Genomic DNA, 22,802 nt, shown 5'->3' with positions numbered 1-22,802 from the left:
CAGCTGAAAAATATTGGCGTGGAAAGAAACACAAATGACTGTGGCCAGAAACCCAAGGAAGAGCAGAACATTTTGGCCCGTTTTGCCTTGCAAAATAACTCAGGTGCTACACAGGATATAAACAAACAGATGTGCTTCAAGAAACATTGACCTACAGCCAAGTCCTGCTTTTGGATGCACAAGACTCCCAGCATAGTCCATGGGACTTAACCATGTGTATCTGGGCATGGAGGTATCCTCTAGGCATACGACATTAAAGCGCGCTTGATCTTTGGAGGGTTCCTCTCCTGCGCTCTGGTGGGCTGGACCTCACCATCTGCATCTCTTGAGTGAAGCCGCTTCCCCCATTACTCGGTGAGGTGCTAAGATGCTGACGCAGTTGTTTGCTTAAATGCCACTGCTTCCATTTTCTCTGAACTTCCAGCTGAACCTAGGTAGAAAGGTCACAAAATACTTAGTTCAGCTAGTTTATCTTGGAGCTCAGCATTGCGGAGAGCAGTATAACAGGAAAGGGAGAGGGGGTTACCTTTGCCAAGGTTTGGATTTATTTATTTAACCCCCAGTTTAAGGGGTTAGGCTAGGGCCTTATTCTTGTCAATTCTTGTGATACTGTTGTTGCAGCCACACAATTTTTTTGTTAACCTGTTTTTCTGTTTAATTGCAGGTGAAACTGCTCACAGAGTGTAGCTGGTCTAAGCGTTTGCTTTAGATTTTTCCAAGATCTTTATTTCAGTTGTAAAGCTGGGACATTTTGGCAGTCTAAGGTAAAAAAAATGCAGATTTTCTTTTCAAAACAGCTTTTTCTGAACTCTGTTAAAAGATCAGTCAAAGCACTTCAAACACCTCCTCCACTTCAAAGTGACTTTTTCTTCCAACTCTAAGGACTAAAGTATTTTTGCTTCCTTCCAATAACTTCAGGATCTCCCAGGTTTGGACAACGTTTTACCCCCAGCTCTAGCAGAAGCAGCATTTCAGATTGCAAGTTCTAGCCCAGAAGCCTGGGAGTCATAATACAACTACAAGGGAAGTGGTCCCACTTCCAAAAGCTTTACCTTATGAGAGTTCCTAATAAAGCTGGACTGGATACAGCTTTTGATAAATTCCTCCCAAGGATTAAGCAAAGAAAACAGCCGTGGGATGACAGATAATAGTACCATACATCAGAACCAGGTGATTGTGAGTGTGTGCGGGATGGTGCTCTCACCCTCCGTTCCCAGACAGTAATGATGTTATCTGATTTACGAAAGGGCTGCAATAGTGAAGTTTGCATCTGGCATACAATTACATGGGTTTGCGAGGTCTAGGAGGTATTTCACAAGTGACATTAGGTAGCTGGGAAGAAAACCCTGAGATAAAACATGTAACTCATTGGAGAATGTATCCTCCTGGTTAATGAGGCATGCTTGAGCAATAAAAAAGAATGTTGTATATATGAAACTCACCTCACCATTAAGAAAACAATAAAGCACAGCCACAACGAAGCCCTTAAAAGATAAAAGAACCATGGTCACAGATTTAGAATTCCAGTTGCAGATTTTGAATGGGGATGAACACCTCAAGGGAAATCAGAGCACTTGGTTTTGCCATTGGGACTCTGTTCCATTGCAGAGTTAAATGTTATACCTCTTTTTCTTACTTTAAAGAAATAATAGCTTGTCAAATATTACCTGGAATGATCCAAGAGCCAATTCAAAAAAAAGCTGAATTTCCATTGTGCCGCTGCTTGTGTCTTCGGGGAAAAAAGCAAAGATGATGTAGTGGACGCCAAAGAGAGGGATGAGGAGGAGTGTTGACTTCGCAAGTCTCCTGAGAATGAAATCAGCAGGGAAAGACAGTGTAGAAGGAGCAAGGGGATCTCGGGTGGGCTCACGAGGCATAAAGTTGCAATGTAAGGGGCATACTTGTATTGGTTGAAGTCACTGCTCCGTCCTTCAGGAGAGCTGATCTTCTTCATCAAGATTCTTAAAATGTTGACGAAAAGAATGAAATTAATCTAAAGGGAAAAGAAAAAAAAAAAAAAAAAAAGAAAAAAATGTGAAAACAGCCAAACATGATAAACAAATGCCCAGTAACCACTTATGTAACTGCCATGTACCAGCAGAGCCAGTTTGGGGTGTTTGAGCTGAGCAGACAGAACAGAGGGGCTGGGGCTGGCCTGCCTGTGTCCCTGTCCCCATCCCGGTCCCTGTCTCTCCAGTCTGTCCCACCACCCTGGGCTCTGGTGCTGGCTGTTTTCTCTGCTGGTTTGCTGCAGCTTTAGTTATGGGGATGATCATGGCTTGTTGTCCGGGCAAATTACCAAATTGCAGCAAGACCAGGCGCATCAGTAGGATCCCTTCAGGCAATGTCCTTCTCACAAACTCTGCCTAGTCTGGCCCCACTTTGCATGCCAGTGAAGGGGCAACACCAGAGCTATGGCTTGTTAACTGGGACTGCAAATGTCATTTGATCCCTGCCAAAGACACATTGTGGTTTGGGAAGATGGAGGCAAAGTAGTTTAAAGTGGTGATAGGAGAAACTCTGAAGTTCTTACTTTTGCATTTTCCCCCTCTCCAAGTGTGAATATCAGATAAAAATGCCGATCTGCTGCTCAGCTAGGAAAAAGGTGAAACAATAGCTGCTTCTGCTCATTTGACCCTCAGGCAAAGAGCAAGAGTCAGGGGAAGCAGAGCCAGCCCCAGCACCTCACAGCCATAGCATAAGGGACCAACCTGGGCTTTATCTGCCTTTTGTTTCAGGGCTCCAACGTTGTCCTGCACCCCTCCTGCCCCTGGCACTGCCCGCTGACCTGCACCCAAATCCCTTTTGTGACACCCTGCACCATGGCAGGCCCTCAACCCCTCCCTGTGCCTGGAAACACCATCACAGCAATGCATCCTCTTCGTGGTGGCTTGGACGTGTCTGTTGGTGCCACAGCAGGGTCCTGAGTGGTGGGTGGTTTCCCTAAGAGAAACAGGTCTGCTAGATGGGACAGACCTGGGATGTCCCTCCATTCCCAAAATTATTGGATGCAGAGAGAGCAACTGTGGCTGTGCGGTCTGGGCTGCTGAGGGTGTCTGGAGAGGGCTGGAAGTTTGAGGAGCTGGTGGAAGGTGAGGAAAGGAACAGAGCTGGGAATAGCAAGGGGTGTGGAACATACAGGAAAGACTGAAATATTTTGGGGGTGATGTGGCAAAAAGGAGCTCCAGGTCTGCAGATTCTGGGGTTTTTAACCCAGCAGGCCAGGGATGAGCAGCGTAGGCTGAGCAGGACATTTGCTGATGAAAAACTACTGGGGAAGGGGGATGGTGGGATTCCTGCTGGGAGGGACAGTCCTTGGGCAGCAGGGCAATGAATGTCAGCCCAGGAGCACAAAGGAGTGTATGGGTGTTGATTCTCTGCCCTTTGAACTGCTAAGGACTGTGTGCTGTGAGGAATAAAAAGATTAGATCTGAATTCTGAAGGACAGGTTGTTTGTTTGTCTGTGACTATGGTCTTGAGAAAAGCCTCTTAGGTAAAGAGGCAGAGTCATACAGGCGGCTCCTGCCTTAAGCGGCTAAGCTAGATGTGATCAGGGTTTTGAGGAAACCTAGGAGATAGATAAATTAAGATTGTGCTTTTTGCCTTGCAGAATGCCTGGGCCTTGTTGTCATTTAAATATTGCTGAGTGGCTCCTGGAGCATAAGAGTTATTTCATCAAGAAAAATAAACGCTATGGCCCTGTTAAATTAATTCTGAATCTCTTGTATGGTCTTCTGCTTGTCTCGTGGGGGTGAAGGATTGCTCAGTGCTAAATGGGAGCAGAACTTTAACTGACCACCTCTGCTGCTTGGGTGTCCAAGAGAGCAGTTGCAGTTTGTGTTTGGCTCCTACTGGCAACACAAAACTCTTAACCAGTTCTTGAGTTCTCACTTGGAGTGTCAGCAGGTTACTTGAGACTAACTAGCAGCTTGAGTGTTTCTGAACTAGGGCTTCAGACTGGTCATTGCAGTGTGCTCTGCCCCAGAGCATCACAGTTGGCCAGAACATTTATCTCCAAGAAGCAGCTCCATCCCCGTGGTACCTAAGGCTCTGAAGGTGAGCACCAGCAAATGCTCAAACCTTAGGTGCTGAGTACTATTTGTACCAAACCATTCATGACATCGCTACTGAACTGGGCAGGTTCACACCGAGTTTCAGTGCCTGTGCAGTGAGCAGTGCCATAATAGTATATATAATTCCAGCCCACTAACATATGATGTGTGTATCCTGTGAGCTGCTTTCATTGCTGAAAACAAAAGCTAATGGTCATGTAAGGCAAGTTGTTTTTGTCTTTGCTGAGAGGGGCATTGACCAGGAGACACAAAGGCGATTGTACTGATATGTACAGCCACTGCGTTTCTCCTCCAGAGACTTCCTTGAAACAGTCCAAAACAAGCTTCCACAAGCCAGCCAAGTTCATATGAAATCAACAGGATGTGGAAACCTGATCTTCTTCAGGCTCTTGCTTCTGGGGAGGACCTTATAGCTTTCCTTGTGAACTTTTCTTCAGGGCATTTAGTTACTGACTAAATCCTGCTGAGCAGAAGTTGCTTAAGCAGTAATTCATGTGTTACACCAGTTCAGGCACATGTCTAAGATCAGTTCATTAACACACTTCTAAAGCACATTGACTAGATGATCTTTGACTTCACAAGATTTGAAAATACAGTTTGAATTTGCATGTCCCAGAAAAAAACTTACAAAAATAGACAAAACTACAGGGCCCCTAATGATCCACCAGGTATTGGCATTAGTGTTAATGTCCCAACACCTGTAAAAATAGAAGAGAAGCTGCAGTCAGTTATCAAAACACTGGTGTCTTTTCAAAGGGGTTTAGTCTGTTTTACACTTCAGATACACCCATGTTCCCTTCTACAAAATTAATTTCCTGTTCTCACTTAGCCGTACAACATTTCTGACAGAAAACAGTTCACCTGCACTGGATGAAAATATGTCCTGCCTTAAAGTACAACCACTGCTCAAAATTTTGGAAGGGAGAAGAGAAAGGAGGAAAGTTCTACCCATCAGAAAGTCAGATACAGATGCTGAAAACATTGCAGGCTGAATTGATACCTGAAGGTTACTTCTTGTCCTTGAAAATTACAGAATCACAGAATGGTTGCGGTCAGAAGGGACCTTTGGAGATCATCCAGTCCTAACCACCTGCTAAAGCAGGTTTGCTGGAGCAAATCATACAGGAACATGTCCAGGTGGGTTTTGAATGTCTCCAGAGAAGGAGACTCCACAGCCTCTCTGGGCAGCCTGTTCCAGGGCTCTGGCACCCCCAAAGTAAAGAAGTTTCTCCTCATATTCAGATGAAACCTGCTGTGCTTCAGTCTGTGCCCATTGCCCCTCATCCTATTGTTGGGCACCACTGAAAGGAGCCTGGTCCATCCTCTTGACACCCACCCTTGAGATATTTATAAACATTGATGAGATCCCCTCTCAGCTTCTCTTCTTCAGGCTGAACAGATCCAGCTCTCTCAGTCTCTCCTCATGAGAAAGATGTTCCAGACCCCTAATCATCTTTGTAGCTCCTTGCTGGACTCCCTCCAGTAATTCCTTGTCCTTCTTAAACTGGGGAGCCCAAAACTGGACACAGTGCTCCAGATAATGCTCAAATGAAATTCAAGGTTCTTTCTCAGGTTGTTTAGCTGGACCTCTATTCCCAACCACGCAACGGTGGTGTGGTGGTGGGTTTGCTTGGCTGCCAGTAGGTACAAATGAGCAGGACCCCATGGAGCAGCCGGTACAGGGGCTTTGTGCTCCCCGTGGTGTGTCACCTTCCCTCCTTCACACAACTTACCCAATATTTTCATGGAGTTGCCTAGCAGTCGCCCATGCGGCCACAAACACAGCTGGGGCACCTGTGATTGGAAAAGGTAATTACTGCTCCACAAATCCACCCCAAAGGAAAAACAAACCCACAGTTATGAAATGAGAAATGAGAACCAGTACCCCATCCCAGGGCAGTGAACCACCAGAAGAATTTCCTTTCCGAGAAGAAAGAAATAACCAGGAGAGTGTGGAGATACAGTCCCTCCACAAGGAGCCAGCTGTAGTTAGACATGATGCAATACTGGAAGAAGACCATGGTGAGCTTACACCCTGCCTGAGGAAAGAGAGGATAATTAGCTTCTGCCTGGGTTCATATCTACCTTCTAGCAGAGAAGCAGTTGTAAATAAATCTTGGCAAACAGAGATTTTATAGCAATTAGGGGACTAAATACATGACCTTGAGACAGGCGTTCACATGACAAGAAAGCAGGACTGACACTCATAAATGCATTTATCAACTGCCTCAGTAGTAAGAACCAAAAGTGTGATGGATGCATGGGTTTGGGTTACTGTCTGAGAGGAGTTTCACTGTTACTACCTTATTAGTATCAGCAGCACTGATATCACCTTAAAGAAGCACATGAATGTATTTTTAATCCTTTTTTTTTCCCAAGAAAAGGGGTTGATAAAGACAAGATTTGCTCAGCATGTTCTTATTCAGCAACAAAAATCCAGCAAAACTGAGGAGGTCAAACAAACAAACAAACAAAGCACCTTTTTTTTTTTTTTTTTCCCCACTCCCTAACTCTTATATTTTGGTTTACAGCATTGATCATTGTCTCCAGTGTTTCCCCCTGCCCCCGGTTTTAAAAATATTTTGCTGCCAATAAAAAGGAAAAAATTAATTCAAAATTTGGGAGGTTCCCTTTCCAGGCTTTCTGGGTGCAAACCCGTATCTTACTATCAGGTCTCATACTGTAGTATAACTCAGCAATATTTAATGTGTTCTCATACTTTTCCTGCCAGCCCCATCTACCAAGATCTAAAATCCACATACAAATCTCCACCCTGGTACTGTATCCTGTATTCACAGCCTGAGACACCCATATTTGGGCATTTCTGGGTCAACGTACTGAACTCCTGGTGTCTTCTGTGGTCACCTAGTCAATGCAATCAGGATTATCAATGCAGGTGCCTACTTCAAACTGACCTGTACTCATAAGGGCATCTATAGCCATGAGGAATTGCACTTGGGTTTCTGTGTGTCTGCTCCAGCCTGGGCTGCTTTTGTATCTTCATGCCACCACCACCCATGAAGAATCCCCCCAAAGAGAGGAATCTCAGCCAGGAACAACCAACGTGCAGGTTGGAGTGATGGAGAAGGGACCAAGCATACCTCTCCTCTTCTATAACCTCTCATGCTGAATGGAAAGTTGAGACAGAGATTTCCATCCCTGCACACTAACTACTGCTGTGATCCTGCTGGGAAACTGAGGCACGGAGCAAGCTGGAAGGCAGAGGGTTACCGTGTATGCCCCGCAGTAATTTGTGTCGTCAGAGGAAAACAAAACAGCGTCCTTGATGAAGTTGGATGAGGCTCGCAAAATGAACGATGTGAAGAGGTGCATGTGGATGTAGTTCCTCGTGCAGCGAAGTCTTCTGTTACAAAAAGACAGGGATCTTATGAAGTCACATTCCCAAACCAATGCAGGTAGCCTGTGGCTGTCAACAGCAGGTTTCAATCCTTGTTAATTCTAAGATCACAAATTAAGAACATTGTTTTTCTGTCTATGAAAGGAAAAATAACACATTTCCCAAGAGAGATATCCTAGACAGGACCTCAAAATGCTAAAGTCACATCTGCTCCAGTCAGGTACTTTGACAGCAGAGTTGCAATTTCACACCAGTATGCTTGGTCTAGCATCCCTCCCTCCTTTCTGGAGTAACATGAACCCAAGGTGTTCACCCACACCTGGGTGCATTTATTTGGTTTGCCACACAGTACACTGATGCCTGCCAATGTTTTAAGCATTAAATTTCCGCATAATCTGGGTCTGGAGGCTGTGCAGCCTGAAGATGAGTTTGCAAAGTAGTTGGGGTTCCTTCTACCCAGAGGCGCCGCCTTGACACTTATTGTAGGGGAAATTCATTTCACTGAATAAGCAGCAAAGTACCAATTGCGGGTTATAAGGATGTGTGAAAATAAGCTGTCAGATTGCTGCTATCAACCTGAAACACCTTCCCAGAAGCCAGTACAGCAGCACGTAAAGTTTTAGCCACAGTCTCAAGTGGGGAAAAGAACAGCAGTGGGAAAGACAGTCTGCTCAAGGGACACTGAAGTCATGGGAAAACCTCAGCGGGGAGGTGGTACAAACACCTGTCTGCAAAATATGTCCAGCTGCATTTTGGACAGGACACAAGAGCACAATATGAGGAGCAGGCCTGACATTTTCTGGGAGTCAAGACTCAGAGATTATTTTTATCACTGATTTCTGTGAAGGGTTTCAGAATTTCTTCAATTTTTAACTTGCCCTGAAAGCCAACAGATGGATCTGTGCTAGCTGGGATGACTAGAAGCCCTGGCCAAATGCAAACCAGAGATGCTTCTCCTCACCTGAAAGAGACCAGGACTGCTAAGGCTATCATCAGCGTCACAAGAGAGGTGCAGTATCCAATGGTGTACATGGTCTTCAGAGTCATGAAATAGGAACGCTGTACAGGAACATAGATTGACGTCTTTACCTTTGACTGTCTGGTAGCAATCAGCCCATACCAAGAGAAAGGGGTCCCCTCTTATCTGACAAACACATTTTCTTGTACAACCAGCTACTGAAGTTTTACCCTGAGGAACCCATTCTGATCATCTGTAGGAATCATTTAAACTGAAAAACACCTGTAACAATAACCCCACCTGAGCTAAATCACAACATCATTCAGTTTCTCCTTAACATGTTCCTTCCCCCAGGGCCTCAAAGCAGCAGATCTGTGGTCACAGGCACTTGGACTTACTCTTGCCTCATTTGTTGTGTCATTGACATTGTAGCCACAAGCAATATCGGGTCTTGGATATGGGTCTGACCAACCCTCACTTGTACAGTTTCGGTAGACAAAACCTGTGTGGTAACAACACAAAAAAAGACAAAAATAGGTGTGGTCATTTTCAAGTGTATCTTTTTTGTCCTCTGGCATCAGTCATCAACGTGCAGGGGTTGCTCCAAGAGCAAAGAGAATATTTTCCCCCAGGCAGTGCACTCTGCATTGGTGGAAGTGAAATGCAGCTGAGCTAATGATGTTGATACTTGCCCAGTGTGCTTGTGTGGGTCATAATATTGTTTGCCGAATCAAGGGATGACTGTGATGGATGTGTTTTTATTAATTGCAACATAAATAATGCTGTTCGGTACATCTGGTGTTTCTTGGCCAGTGTTCCAGGATCAGCAGCAAACACATGACTTTTTCAATCACAGATTCATACTCCATACAAACCTGATACTTTCCTGAATGCTGCCACCTCCTTACTGTGGTTTGTCATGGTCTGAAGAGAACATTAAACTTTAGATACAGATTTTTTGTGAGATTTAAATGAAAATTAAAAGGTTTGTCCCCACAGCTAGGTCTGGGCATTATCTTACATTATTGATTTCCTTGTTTATTTGCAAATGAAAGGCTAGGATTGGATTCCCGTCACTTAACTTGGACTTCTGAAAGCTAAATGCTTGAGTCCAGCTGTGTCCCTCATGGCTGTCTCTCTAGCCAGTGGCAAAAAAGAGGCATTTGCAGAATTCATCTCATTTTCAGAGAGACATCTGCAGAGCGCACCTTGTCTGACCCACTTCTGCTGGGACCTCTGACTTTTAGAATCCTAAAGCTGAGAGAGACCAATCCCCAGCAAGTTGCACATGGTTGAATAGGACAGGTTTGAACACATCCATATTCATGTTTGTCACTAAAGTGGAAGTGGGAATTCCTGTCCTACACGCCTTACAGTCTCACTGGAGGAAAATGACCCCACCAGGCATGTAGGTCATGTGCTGAAGAGATGAGAAACTTTTAGAAGGAAGTAAAACCACTACCCACTGTCCTCATCACATTAATCTGTCAGGTAGGAGCCACACCTTAGAAACATGCAGTGAAATCCTGGCTTTGCTGTAGTAATGGCAAAGATAGCAAAGATTTGGAAAGGGCCTGAAAGCAGCAGTGCTTCATAGTAGAAACCTGGCTGGAAGACACCATAAAAGCCTCCTTTTGCCCACACACTTAGCTATGGAGACTCTGGGGCACTCCATATCTGCAAAAAATCCCTGCAGTGTTGAAGGAACGGAGGGAGATGCATATGCAGCAGTGCTTGGCACTGGTTTATGCTCTTTGGAACCCTGCTGGGACTGGCTGACTCTGGTGGCCTGACAGCATGTCTGCTCTTGATTTGAACTCACCTCTGTGAAAGTGCAAAGCACGGCAAACATGCAGAGATCTCCAAGCGGGGAGAGCTCTGGGTGTGTCAGTATCAGACTCTTATTCTGATGTGTTTATGAACACCTTGTTCCAGCTTAGCATTTTTGGAAGGGCCAGGTTTGCTTTTTAAACCAGGTTTTCCAAACCCTGCTGCAGTGCAGCAACAACAGAAGATGAACAACTCTTCCAAACTGTTATCCCCAACCTGTTCTGGCACCTGGCAAGGGAGTGGTGTGGTGACAAATTCTGTATTTCAGTTTCAATTATTAAGACACAAGTACTTAACTGACACCAAGTGTTATGCTTGTAAACATGCCTGTAACTGATTTTTACCTGAAGATATCAAATTGGATCAGACAAGAGGTGAAGTTTGGTGTTGGTGCACGTGTGCAATTGCATTATATGCAATGCATGGGAGATTGTGGAGGGCATATGATATTGATGGACATGAGCACAATTTTAACAATGCTACTTGCTTATGGGTGACACACACTGGGGAAAATGCAGCTCGGAGCAGGTTTGGGGTGTGCAATCAGTCTAATGATGGGTGCTTGGTGTTTACTGATGCTTTGGAGGCTTTCGGAGTCACCTAGGCAAGGGGGAACACCGGCTAAAGGGATGGCTGTGGAACTGGGACCATCCGATGTGGCCTTCTCCTCTGCCTCTGAATCCCCACAGTCATCACACCTTTCCTCACTTCTTGCCTGAGACACAATGTGCAAGTCTAGATGTGAACTTCAGTTATGTTATTTGGCTCCAGATTATTTTGTTTCTTTGTTTCATTATGCAGGAAGGGGGCAGACAGTTTGGGCTGCAAATGCAAGTCTAGATGTCAGCACAAAGCTCAACAGCACAGCGACAGGGGTTTGGTCAGAGCTCAGGGCTATCTGCATCCCTTAATGTATGGATCTTTGGCATTTGTGGCTGCCCATCTGCTTTGTAAGTGGTGAGGAGAGAAAATTTCTGCTTTTTTTCAAGCAAACAGATCTTTGTTTTTCTTCTGCAAAATTGCTTCAAACAGGTCAACGACTGTAGCAGTGATTAAACTCATGAGTCATGGGCCAACCACAGGATAAAATCCAAGAAGAATGTGGCTATGACAATGAGAATAAACTATTGCTGACTTTACCCAAAATGCCAGATGTAGAGACCAAAATAAGATGCAAATGCTCATAGACCATGTCTTGGGTTTCTGTTTTGAACACTGTCACTCTGATTACAGCTGTTAGACTATCTCCAAGATAACGCAAGGCACGTTTGAGACGTATTATGACCTTTGGATGTACAAATTCCTGTTTTCGTCTCCGGTGCAAAGGCGAGAGGCAGGGAGCAGTTCCCTCTAGTGGCTGTACCAGCAGGGATTCATTTAATGCATTTAAGGGCCGGCATCACTACGCTAAAGATTTGTGAGCCAGACTGATGATTTCTTCAGTGACCTGTGTCTTTGTGTAGTTTATCCTGTCTTTAAACCAGATTATAGGATTCATTGGGCAGCTTCTGTTTGTGCATATAGAAAGTAGCATGGTATTTATTTTAATCCTAATAGCTCATGTCTGATTTTATTCCAAGAGCACTAAGTCCTTCTCCTCTGATTTATCTCATCTTTACTAGACAATCTAGCACTTTATTTCCCTTTCCTCCCTCCATAAAATAAATCTGTCTGCTTTTCTGTAAGTACTGGACCTCACTAGTCCATGTCCTACAACCGAAAAATGCAAAGCCCTCTTCTGATTTGAACCATTAACTCACTAAAGAGAAATGTAGGCACATTTCTTGGGCATTGCTGAAAAGTATAAGTGAACAGAAAGCAGGCAGAAACTCCTACTTAATGTCTCATGATACTGTAGTATACGGAGAATAACATTTCACTCCATTTCTATCTTAGAAATCCCAGTGAAATGACAACAAATGTTGCTTGAGCTCGTATCTTTGTGAGCAAGTTGTTTGGTGAGCCATGAAAGCTGAGTTCCCATGAATTTGTGTCACTTGTGTGGAGCCTGTCACCAGCCAAGGGATGAACCTCCAGTCCAGATTTCCTCTTGATGGAGGCAAAAAAAAGGTTCTTTTCCCCCTACCTGGCTGGCTGTTTTGCCAAAACTTTTATGAAGGTAACACTGTGTGAAGTTTTGTCCCTGTCAAGCTCAGCTGAGATCAGTCACTGACTCTTAGTAGTTATTAGAAGGGGAAAGATGGACATAAATATATAAACACAGAACTTGAGTGGAGAAAACTCCTTCCTTCAATAAACCATGCTAAAAAAGTGCTTCTCAGGATAGCATTTGCTTCCTGCACTTTTCGCTACCTGGCTAAGAAAAATAAAAACTAAAAACTTCTTGGTGCTTTAATTCCAGGCTTTCACAAATTTACCTTAGTGTTGGAAATGGAACAGCTATGTGACCATCGGTCTTTAAAAGAAGCAAGGACAAAATTTCGCTTCGAGTTCAGACCTGACAGTGGCATCTTTGTAAATACACATTTAAAAATAAAATAACAATTTAAAAAAAATCTGGGGAAGAAAAGCACATTTTTAGTATTACCTTTTTTCCCAGTCAGCATCTGGAAGAATTCAGGGCACTGAGCGTTGACAGTCTGTCCCACGGCAGACGAAGGCCAGCAGCTCATGTTATCCCACATTCCAGCACACCTGCCTGAGGAGGGCAACAACAGAACACCAGGGACCATCTCCCAGTGACAAAACACCACAAAACTTCTCCTAACAATGAAACAATCTGAAACATCTCCAAGCAACCAAACACCATGCAATGTCTCCCAAGGACCAAGACAGCTACAGGAACATAAATGTTCAGTTCTCTGAAAAGCAAGCTGGATGAGACAGAGCAAGTCCTGTTGAGACCTGGATAGGACAGAACAGGTCCTACTTGCTTCAAACCAGCTTCAGCAAGCTCCAGGGCCATCCCATTCTGGTCCTTGGCTTCACTGGTCTCTACTGTGCAGACAAAGAGGAACTTGGGTCATTGTGAACTTTGCATCAGGCCCTTGGCTATCCCTCTGTCTTCTGGTAAATATTGAATGGCCTTGGAAAGATGAAGGAAACCAGATGTGAAATTCTTATCTCACTTTTCAGTCTTTCTAAAGCTCCTGATATTTTCCTCACATAATCCTTTTGTAAACAGAAAAAGATACAACATGATTAGGAGTATAAACAGCTTCAGAATTGTACTGGGGAAAGGGCAGAGAGGAAGAGTATCAACGTAATCCTTGTACCACCGTAAATACTCTTCTGCTTCTTCATCTCTTTCATTATGCCAAGACTCTGCTGGAGTGAATAACGCCAACAGATCACTTGTGGGGCTTGGCTGTGGTCTCAGTGGCGTTTCTGCTGCAGGAAAGCAAAACTTTGCCAAGCTCTGTTAGTCCCTGGGACCATGAAGGGAAGATCATCACATTTACAGATTAGGGCAAAACAGGGGTTCACACCAATACACTGGCACAATCTGTCTGTACTGTTGTGTTTTTGGAGGCCAGGCTTCTGAGAGTGTGACCTGCTTGTTGGAGGATCTATCTCAGAGCAACCATTGAACCTGGAGTCCCGCTGGGCTCTCTGCAGGCACAAGCCCCATGGCTCAGTTGCCCTCTCTGCACCTTCTGCCACCTGAGGCCTCCATCAGCTGCGGGGACCGACCAACACTGCTCAGATTCACCCCATGTCCCTCAGTTAGGTGCTGGAGCTGCTTATATGAAGGACAGGCTTGTTGTGGTCCCCTTCTGCAGTCAGGGTGTGATTCCAGCTGCACCCTTGGCTTGACTGTGTTGCCTTCTGGTGGGAGTGGTAGAGAGGCAGCAGATGGTCAATGGAGCACAGCGTGAGGGTGATCTCAGTCTTCCTTTGGTGCTTGAAGCTGGTCTGGATGAATTTTGGCCTGCAGTGCAGTGTTAATAGAGAAGACCTACAGCTGATGCCCCTTGTGCCATAAAGAAACTGCCATCCTGGTCTTTTTTATTTTGCTCTTCTCCTGAAATCATTCAGGCTGGGTCCCTTCTTGCCTCCACTCACTGTCATTGGTTTTAGGAAAGTCTTGTCTGTGGGATTTGTAACATGGCAGGGAAAAAAGAGGCCACTGGAGCATGCCAAGACCACCCTGCGCCGGGCAGGTCCTGACGTGTGCCACATGCCCCGCACGCTCGCTGAAAACCGAGGGGAGGAAATGTGAGTGTTCTCTTCAAACGCTTCACGCTTTATAAGGCCTCCCTCCATTAGCCTGACAAAAACATTTACATTTCTAGAAATGCATTGATTTCCTCCTGCACAACAGTCCTAGTGCCTGGAAATACAGAGCTTTTCACAGCCAGGGCACTTCAACTCTGGTGTCCTCCCTGTGTCGATGTTTATAGGACCTGGTAACCATTTACTTCAAAGCAATAGTTTAACAACAAATGAAACATCACCTTGGGAAATATTTATGCCTAACTGGGCTGAATTGTTTGGGTTATGGGAACTTCATGCCAACACCACTGGCATAAAGTCCCTGCATCAGACTCAGTGCACAGAAAGACCTGGCAAAATTATAACAATTCATAGGCAAGCTTCAATAATTGCTTGCAGTTATCAGTCTGAGACCTCCTGCACATGAACACACTTGCTCAGCGGTGGAAGGAAAGCTGTCTACATGATCAGAAATCAGTACCACAAGACCTTCACAGGCAAAAAGCTCCTTTATATGATGAAAAATCCCTTCTGAAATGCAAGAACTCTGTTATGTGACAGTAAGTTAGAGCAAAGAGGATGCACTGAGGACCTTCAAGCCATGTGATTTGAATGTTGGCTGCTGGTATTCATCGATTTTCAGGCAAATGTAGTTAATTAAATTTGCATTTACTGGGCTGGCTTTATAAAAACATCCTAGTCCAATATGAGGAGAATTCCAAATCCTCTGCAATTTCCAAGATTTTGCTGCTGATGTGCTCTGTTGTTGTGAGGATGGCAGTTCAGCAGCTGAGTTAGAAGGCTCCTACAACTGTTGCTGTCACAAAATCAAAATCCCACTCTTGGAGCCTTGTAACAGATCTTACCTGTTTCTCTGCTCCTAAATGAGAGATGTATACAAGGTACATGCCTCCTACAGGAAGGAATGTGGGGTTATCTGATTTTGAAGCCACCCAGATAATCGGAGAACAGATTTTATTGTGCACGTTCACCCAGCATTTACCTGAGCTCAGGAGCGGATCATTTTCAGGAGTTCTGTTCTTTGCCTCCAGGGACAGAGTCTCAGCACAGTTTTCTTCTTCTTTTTTCAGGACACTCAAGAGGTCACAGATGGGTGGGACAGCCCTGCCCTGTAAATTGTAAAAGCAGCAGAATCACTTTTCCTCTTAAATCTTACATCTGCTCTACAGGATTTACTCTTCTCATGCTCACGTGCCCCATGCAACCCTTACAGCTGGCTGTGGGCAATATTTTCTTGAAATACAGTCAATTTTCCTAATTAAGCCTGCTTTTTTATAGTAGCAGCAGGCAAGCACAGACTGAATTTCTGCCTTCTCCCTTTTGCTGATGTTACTGTTATTGAGAAAAATGAATGTTATTCTGCCAAATTAAGTATATGAGCAGGATACTCTTCCAAAAGACTGCAGAAACATCCAGAGCACTGCTGGACTCTCCTAGAGCAACAGAGAATTAATTACTCGCCCCTAGCAGTGCTAAACCATAGACCTGGCAGGTAATTTTCCAGGTCAAAAATGATCCAAATATGTCACTGGTTTCAGACCACCCAAGCCTGTTTCACTGCTACTACTGCAGGAGCCAACCCAAAACCAGATTTTTGAGAGAGTCTTGATGGTAATTTGTCCTAAGGTAATTTTCTTACCTTCCCACCTTTCTGCCTCTTCCTTTCTCACAAAGCAATGTGGAAATGTTAGTCTTAACTTGATCCTGATGTAACAATTAAATGTGTAGTTTATGTTATATGTAGCTGGACCAAAATGAAAGTTCAAACAGCTACCAACCATTAAAATGGCATGTAGTAAAAATAATGGCAAAATGATTTGCAGGACAAGGTCTCGGTTGTTGTGTCTTGCAGTAGAAAAGCACTTTTACTGGTTTTGCCAGTTTTTGTTCTTGACAATAACAATACTGAATATAAGTTGCTTCCCATTAGAAAAAAATCAGATAATTCCTCCCTCATGAATCAACCCAAAAATCTTTATAAATTCCCACAACAAAACTTACACACACACACACACATATATATAGATATATATATATACACACACACACATACGTAGACACACACATTTGTAAAAGCAAGTCATCAGGATGCATTATTTGAAAAGTATCAGATAAAATTTTTTAATATACTTTATGCAGGGAAAGTATCAAATTACTACTCAACCTAATCAGTCTTGTGGCATTGCTGATCACTTTTAGATTAGATTTAGGAGAAAGAATGATCACCGAAAACCTTGTAATAAGAACTTCCTACAATTGAATTTTAGTCTAACAGACATAAGCAACTATATTCCCACTAATTTTGCCTGGAAGTTTTCCGGCTACTGGATATCTGAACAAAGTTTCATCTTTTCAGCAGTGTATCATGCCTCATCTAATTGGTCTGTTGTGTTTAACTTCAGCATCTTTCTCCATTGTCTTTGAGCATCATGAAATAACTAAACTAAAAACCATTTGGTTGCATAATGTAATGAATTTTCTGGAATCAAATACGCAAAGAATTCAGATGAAATAAACTATCCTCTGATGCCAGGATTTAAATGCATTTTTACTCCATGTAGTATTTGAAAAAAGCAATCCATTTAATCTTTGAAAAAAATATAAATCTCTGACTGGAGTAACATGTCTAAAGAAATGTAATTGCATTTAGGAGTTTCAGTTGTTAGCTGAAAGTTTAATTGATAATTTCTAAATACTGACAGAAATTTCAAACATGCATTATTTATCGTTATCTATTATTATCTACTTTATTACCAACAGTAAAGCAATTTAGTGTATTTTCATAGTTCACAAGTACAAATGTGACAGTTAAGACCTACTAGATGCTTCTGCTGTAGTATCTCTGTCCAAATGTTGCCTTGAAAATGCATTTAAAAACTCAGTGCTGAGCATTTGAAGTGGTCAACAGAACCAATTTGGTTTGCCTGTGGATCATTCAAGATTATACTGGAGAAATGTAGGTCCTAAGAAAGCTTTTGTTTTAGAAAGAGATTTAAAGCCTACATTATTTCTTTATGGCCACATTTTTAGTACATTCTGCTGTGAAGACCACCCACCCCAATGATCTGATACAGCATATTTTTTCTTACATAAAATGTGTTGCTTAAGCAGGAATATGGTGTAGGTTAACACCTTACAGTTACTCTATTGCCCTGCCAAGTGATGTCCACCCTATTCTTCTGATCAGATTTATACTGCTGCATAGTAATAGACATGTGGGTAACAGGATTTTAAACCCAGAGGAAGCAGAGAGCCTCCGGGTGCTGGTTTAAATATGGGTTTTTTCCCACAAACACTGTTCTTTGGTCGGTCTTTGCCAACACTGGGTGTGAGTGGGACCAGCACGGCTGTTTGCTGAGTGATGTGAAATCCCAGTTCCCGGGCCATGGCCAGATATCCTCGCTTTGATACCCACCGTCTTGCTCGTGTTCTCCAAACTCAACTGGGAGCAAACACCCTGTCCCCACACCTTGAAATCCATGGGGAAAATGAGCTCCTCTAAGTGCACTTTATTCATCTATTCCTAAACAGTTCCCTGAAACAGCTCCCAGATGTCAGATTTTGATGAGGGGTCAAGACATCCTCACATTTAGTTTAAAGAAAATATAAGATACCAAAACTATTCGAAACAGAAATAACTGTGATAAATAGATGTCTTGAATGGGCAGAAAGCTGCAGTTTGTGATAATGGCAGCAACAACCAACTAATTTTTAACCTTTGAAATGAATGGATCCAACCGCCATTTAATAAATATAAATAATATTTGCAACCAAAAATTCCCAGCCATTTAATTAGAAAGTAAGTTGGTTTAGTTGAATGAGAGGATTTAAAGGAGAAGAAAAGATGCCTGGCAAAATCACAATAGGTGTTTCAAAGGATTAGAAAAAGAACAATCAGAAGGAGATGCCCTCAGTGCCACCCTGAGCAATGACAGTCCTTTCACAGTCCTTTAAATAGTACCTGAGAATGAGAAACCAAAATTACAAGACAACCATCACAGTTACTATTTTTACTGTGGAAGATGATCAAAAGGCAAAAAAGTTTGCAGATTGCATTAGCTCTGCGATTAAAATATCTAGGCAGAGCTCAGGTTTTCTCAGAGTTTGAACCAAATCCCCTGCTGGGACAGATAGATTGGTTTTCCCATTAGTTGCAATGAAACGGTGATTTTTTTGCATTTGCTGAGAGTTTGATCCTTTTGCAACTTCTCACACACAGGCTGGATGTATTTTGGTCTTGATTTTACATTCTTTTAAAATCTGAATGAACTGAGCAGCACCTGGAGATCACAGCCCAGGTTCAGCTGTCCTTCCCAACTGGTCTGAGCACCCAGAGCTCAGCAGTGACAATCTGCCACAGAAATTCCCCGTAAAGTGATAGAGCTAAAAGAAAGAAAACAAACTATTTGGGTCAAACATTGCTTTGCATTCCTTCAATCTGTGTCAAGGGAAGCATTGCTAGCATTGGGCATTCCCCCTTAGGGTGTTGCTTGCTGGTGTAAATTAGCAAAGCTGCTCCAAATGGTATTAAGTTCTTCCTCCTTCATCACAGAACTTGCTATGTTTACCAAAGCAGGTTAGTAACACTGCTGTCTTTATACAGATGGGGAAACTGAGGCACGCTGCTGTCTTTACATAGATGAGGAAATGGAGGCATTCAGCATCTAGCCATCTGGCCACTGTCAATTAATGCAGGAAGCAACAAATGCAAGAATAAAATGAAAAAATCCCAGCTTGTACCCAGACCTTTTTAAACAAAGACACCACGACTTCATGGAACAGAGGTGCACTTACTCCAACAACATGTGGCTCCATGCAATTGGGAATAAATAGCTCTGAGCACCTACCAGGACAGTTGAAATCCAGAAGATGGTCACCCAGATGGTCCACATAGTCAATCACAGTCTGTTTCCTTCATCACTTGTCTGTGTGCCCTCCAGCGTGGCTTTCAGCTCCTTTCACTTCATTCCTTACCCTCCTTGATTTTTTTCCTTCCCAGCTTTGACCATCCTTAGCCAATGTTTCTCTCCAGCTGCTGAGCCCTAAAGAGCATCAGTAATGACAGGACACCCCCTCATCCAACCTCCAAGTTCTCCTCCTCCTCTGCAGAAGCCTCCTGTCCCAAGAATAGCAGCACCTCTGTTGAGCATGTTCCTACTATCATCTGCCTCCCTTCCCGGCTATTATTCACTATTATCGACGGGTGTCGCTGGGGAATGATCATTCCTCATGCTCCCGTGATAAGGGACCAAGCGGGACTCCTGTGTAAGGTGCCTGCCCCACAACGGCAGAGGTAATCAATCAAGGGGAAACACAGCCCTGGAATAAGAGCCCTGCTGAGAAAGAGGGTTGGAGGAATGTGATGCAGGCTGCCTGCACTGTTCTGCACATGCCTCCCGCGGTGAGCACACATCCCCGAGAGCCAGAAATCAGGAGGCTGGCGGAGGCTGCGGCAGGAGAGCTGGCTGCCTGTGCCTCCACCCAGCCCCATTCTGGGGTAGGAACCAGAGAAAGGGCAAACAGGGGATCTGCTCTTCCCACCCCTTCCAAAGAGGACCCTAAATGCTCACTGAATTTCACATTGTCATCCAACATCCAGAGAAACAGTCAGTCTGCTTTTTGTCCCAATGCTATAGGTTGCAAGAAGCTGTCATGGTTGGATCCTTGTGGTACCTGGTGACGGGATGTTGATTCAAGCCATCCTGGGTTCCCCGTAGGCAGTTCCCCAGCAATCCCTTTCCCTGGCAGCAGAGCACTCTTTGCTTTTCCAGGTTTTCTTTCTGTGGCAAAACTATTGTAAAGGGCTGTGTGCTCACCCTGTGTGTGGGCTGCCAGCTGCCAAGGCAGGTGTTCCCAGCCCTTATTTGCCTACTGCACTTGTAGCACAATAATGAATACATCCTCGATAAAGTTTGCACTGTGCGCTAGTGCCCTTTCTCAAAGCAAAGTGTCTTGAAACATCTTTTACCATCTTTTCCAATTTACTGTCACACATCACCCCAGGCAGGTCAAATGTGATGAGGGTCTGTTCGAAATGCAGGTTCTGTCCTCTGATCTGCTGAGAGTGTGCTCCGGATTTACCAGTAAAGTCAATGACTATGGCCATAAAACATCTGGCTCATTACCTGTGTGCTGAAAATCCAGCCATTGGATTAAGCAAGTCATTCGTCAAGCTGCACAATGGAGGAATCCAGCCTTCCTAGTGAGTTTTGCCTTTTCCCATGCCCACTCTGACCACAGTAACTCCAGCTCATCTCTATACGTGCTCCTTAGGAGAGTTGAATTGCAATGCTCTCTGTTTCCCTACACACCATCCTCATGTCTATCCACATCTCCAGAGCAGGACTCAGGCACAGGGCAGGATTTGCTCTGCCTGCATGCTATCTCTGTCCTGCCCAGCTGCCTGGTTTGCATCCACTGCCACGCTCAAACATCCTTCGCCTTGCAAAAGGCAAATGTTCCAGTCTTCCTTGCCCCCATCCAGACTAAACTTGTAGAAACTTTCATTTCTTGAAGAGCTCTGCTTTCCCATAGGTTTGGGTTGAAACTGGTCGAGCAGTTAAATAAATTGTTAAAGGTGGGTGTGAGAGGCAACCAGACAATGTCATTACAGGAGTCTGAAGAAACCACATTGGCAATACTGCATCATCTCAGTGGGATGCCAAGTCATTCTCTCTCTTCCTTTGTCTGAAGGTCTATTTTATTATTCCATTCATATTGTAACAGCTTCCCCTGAAAGCCACCATTCTTGTTTGCGTTGGTGTAAAAGAGGGAGATTTGCTCCTGAACGGACTTCTGAATGTGGAGCATTTTCTGAAATAGGTGATGATTGCCTGGGAGTTTTGGAGAAACGATGTTGCATTTAAACACCAAGGGTCTGAAGGAAGATCCTAATATTTTGTGACCCTCCCATTGTACTCCTGCACAGGCTGAGCATTTGGAAGAAGCTGAATGCAAAAGAAAACCTGGAAAATTCTCACCTGTGCAAACCATTGCTTGATTCGCAGCACAGCAGATTGTCAGCTCAGCAGGACAAACACTGTGGGCTGGGAAACCCAAGAGCAGCTGCAGACTGCAGAGAATTATTAACAAGAATTCACATATCCTGAAATGAGGTGTTTGTTTAATTAAACAATGTAGTGTTGCACTCAGCTGTGTGCATCTACCTTTATTCCTATTCAGCGTATCCATTTTAAATTTGTCACAGCTGGAATTTCTTTCTAGTCTGTAATCTAAATCAGAAATTAAACATGAGAATTTGTTCATGCAGTCTGGGAAAACTTTTAATCATAAATCTAGGAGTAAATAAAAAGAAATTACTTTGCTTTGTATTATTCTGATTGTAGGATTGCTTACTTATCACATGTTGACCAACTTTGGTGTTAAATATTTATTATTACTTAAAATTTCCATTAATGCTTCAGTCTAATAAGTCATTTTTCTTGCTCCTTTGCTAAATAATTTAATTGTTTGCAATGCCTCTATTACAACTTGACAATCACGCCACACATTTTTCAACTGATATTTGGAATATAGTCATAAAACCTAGGTGAAAATCACATATTTAAATCTTAGTTCACAATATTTATACTAGCCATCCCAACGAAATCTGCAGATGTGTTGGCTAATAATACTCTCTTTTCACCTACATTTTCCACTGATTTGCTGCCTCTCAGTAAACCTTACAGAGCACTTTTCCAGAGGTGCCTTGCATTCCACTCTTCTGATGTGGAAGCGGAGATGGATTCTGTTTTACACTTGACTATCACTGTGCAAACAGACAGATGTACACGTGAATTGTGTTTCTGTGGGAGGAGAAATATGTGAACATGCTATTTGCTGCACTATATTCCCACAGTCATTTTCTTGGAAACAGGAAAAAAAACCAGCAAACCCACGGACCTAAGCAAGTTCAGTGTGGGACGCTGTGATTAAGTGCTGGAGCTAGAAAGTCCATTTTCAGTGCCTAAGCTTGCCACACAAAAAATATAGCATTTTGCATATTGTCCCCAGCAGCCAATTCGGGCACCTCATTCCCCTCCAAAGGTTCTCCAGTAGATCTATTCTGCAAGGGAAATAACTTTAATCATCTCCTCAGCTTGTCAGGTGGAGAATAAACTGTCTGCCTTAGCCGTGATTGTTTACTCAGCCGAGGCAAATGGATTGTTTGGAAAAGCACTGGCTTGCATGATGTTTGGAATGGTCAAAGCTCCACCAAAGGCAGGTAGCAGCATGTGTAGAGCTATGAGGAGGACAAGGTGCGTGCACCCAGGAGAGGAAGGCTGAGACAGGAGGTTTGGCAGTCAGGAGGTGGTTTTGGTACCTCTCTGAGGGGTTACACGCCTTGAGAGCAACGCAGCACACTGGGGCACATATAGAGGTGAGG

At 43.7% G+C, this 22,802-nt stretch overlaps 1 protein-coding gene across 1 annotated transcript; it reads right to left on the bottom strand.

The window, feature by feature from the left end:
• Window positions 1-253: 253 nt before the first annotated feature.
• Window positions 254-19,469, bottom strand: SCTR (secretin receptor; the record flags this gene model as incomplete). The annotated part of the gene is given in 17 exon segments (XM_080347073.1): window positions 254-430; window positions 1,443-1,484; window positions 1,668-1,806; window positions 1,902-1,993; window positions 4,702-4,771; window positions 5,807-5,867; window positions 5,959-6,112; window positions 7,305-7,437; window positions 8,393-8,490; window positions 8,788-8,891; window positions 12,768-12,878; window positions 15,399-15,525; window positions 19,264-19,314; window positions 19,318-19,345; window positions 19,347-19,405; window positions 19,407-19,427; window positions 19,431-19,469. Coding segments are annotated over 17 exon segments (1,506 nt in total).
• Window positions 19,470-22,802: the final 3,333 nt, after the last annotated feature.

This window comes from Nesoenas mayeri, assembly GCF_963082525.1.
Source record: "Nesoenas mayeri genome assembly, chromosome: 6".
In the NCBI taxonomy this organism is placed as follows: Eukaryota; Metazoa; Chordata; class Aves; order Columbiformes; family Columbidae; genus Nesoenas; species Nesoenas mayeri.
The sequence above is the reverse complement of the archived record's forward strand: the minus strand, read 5'-3'. Positions and strand labels throughout refer to the sequence as shown.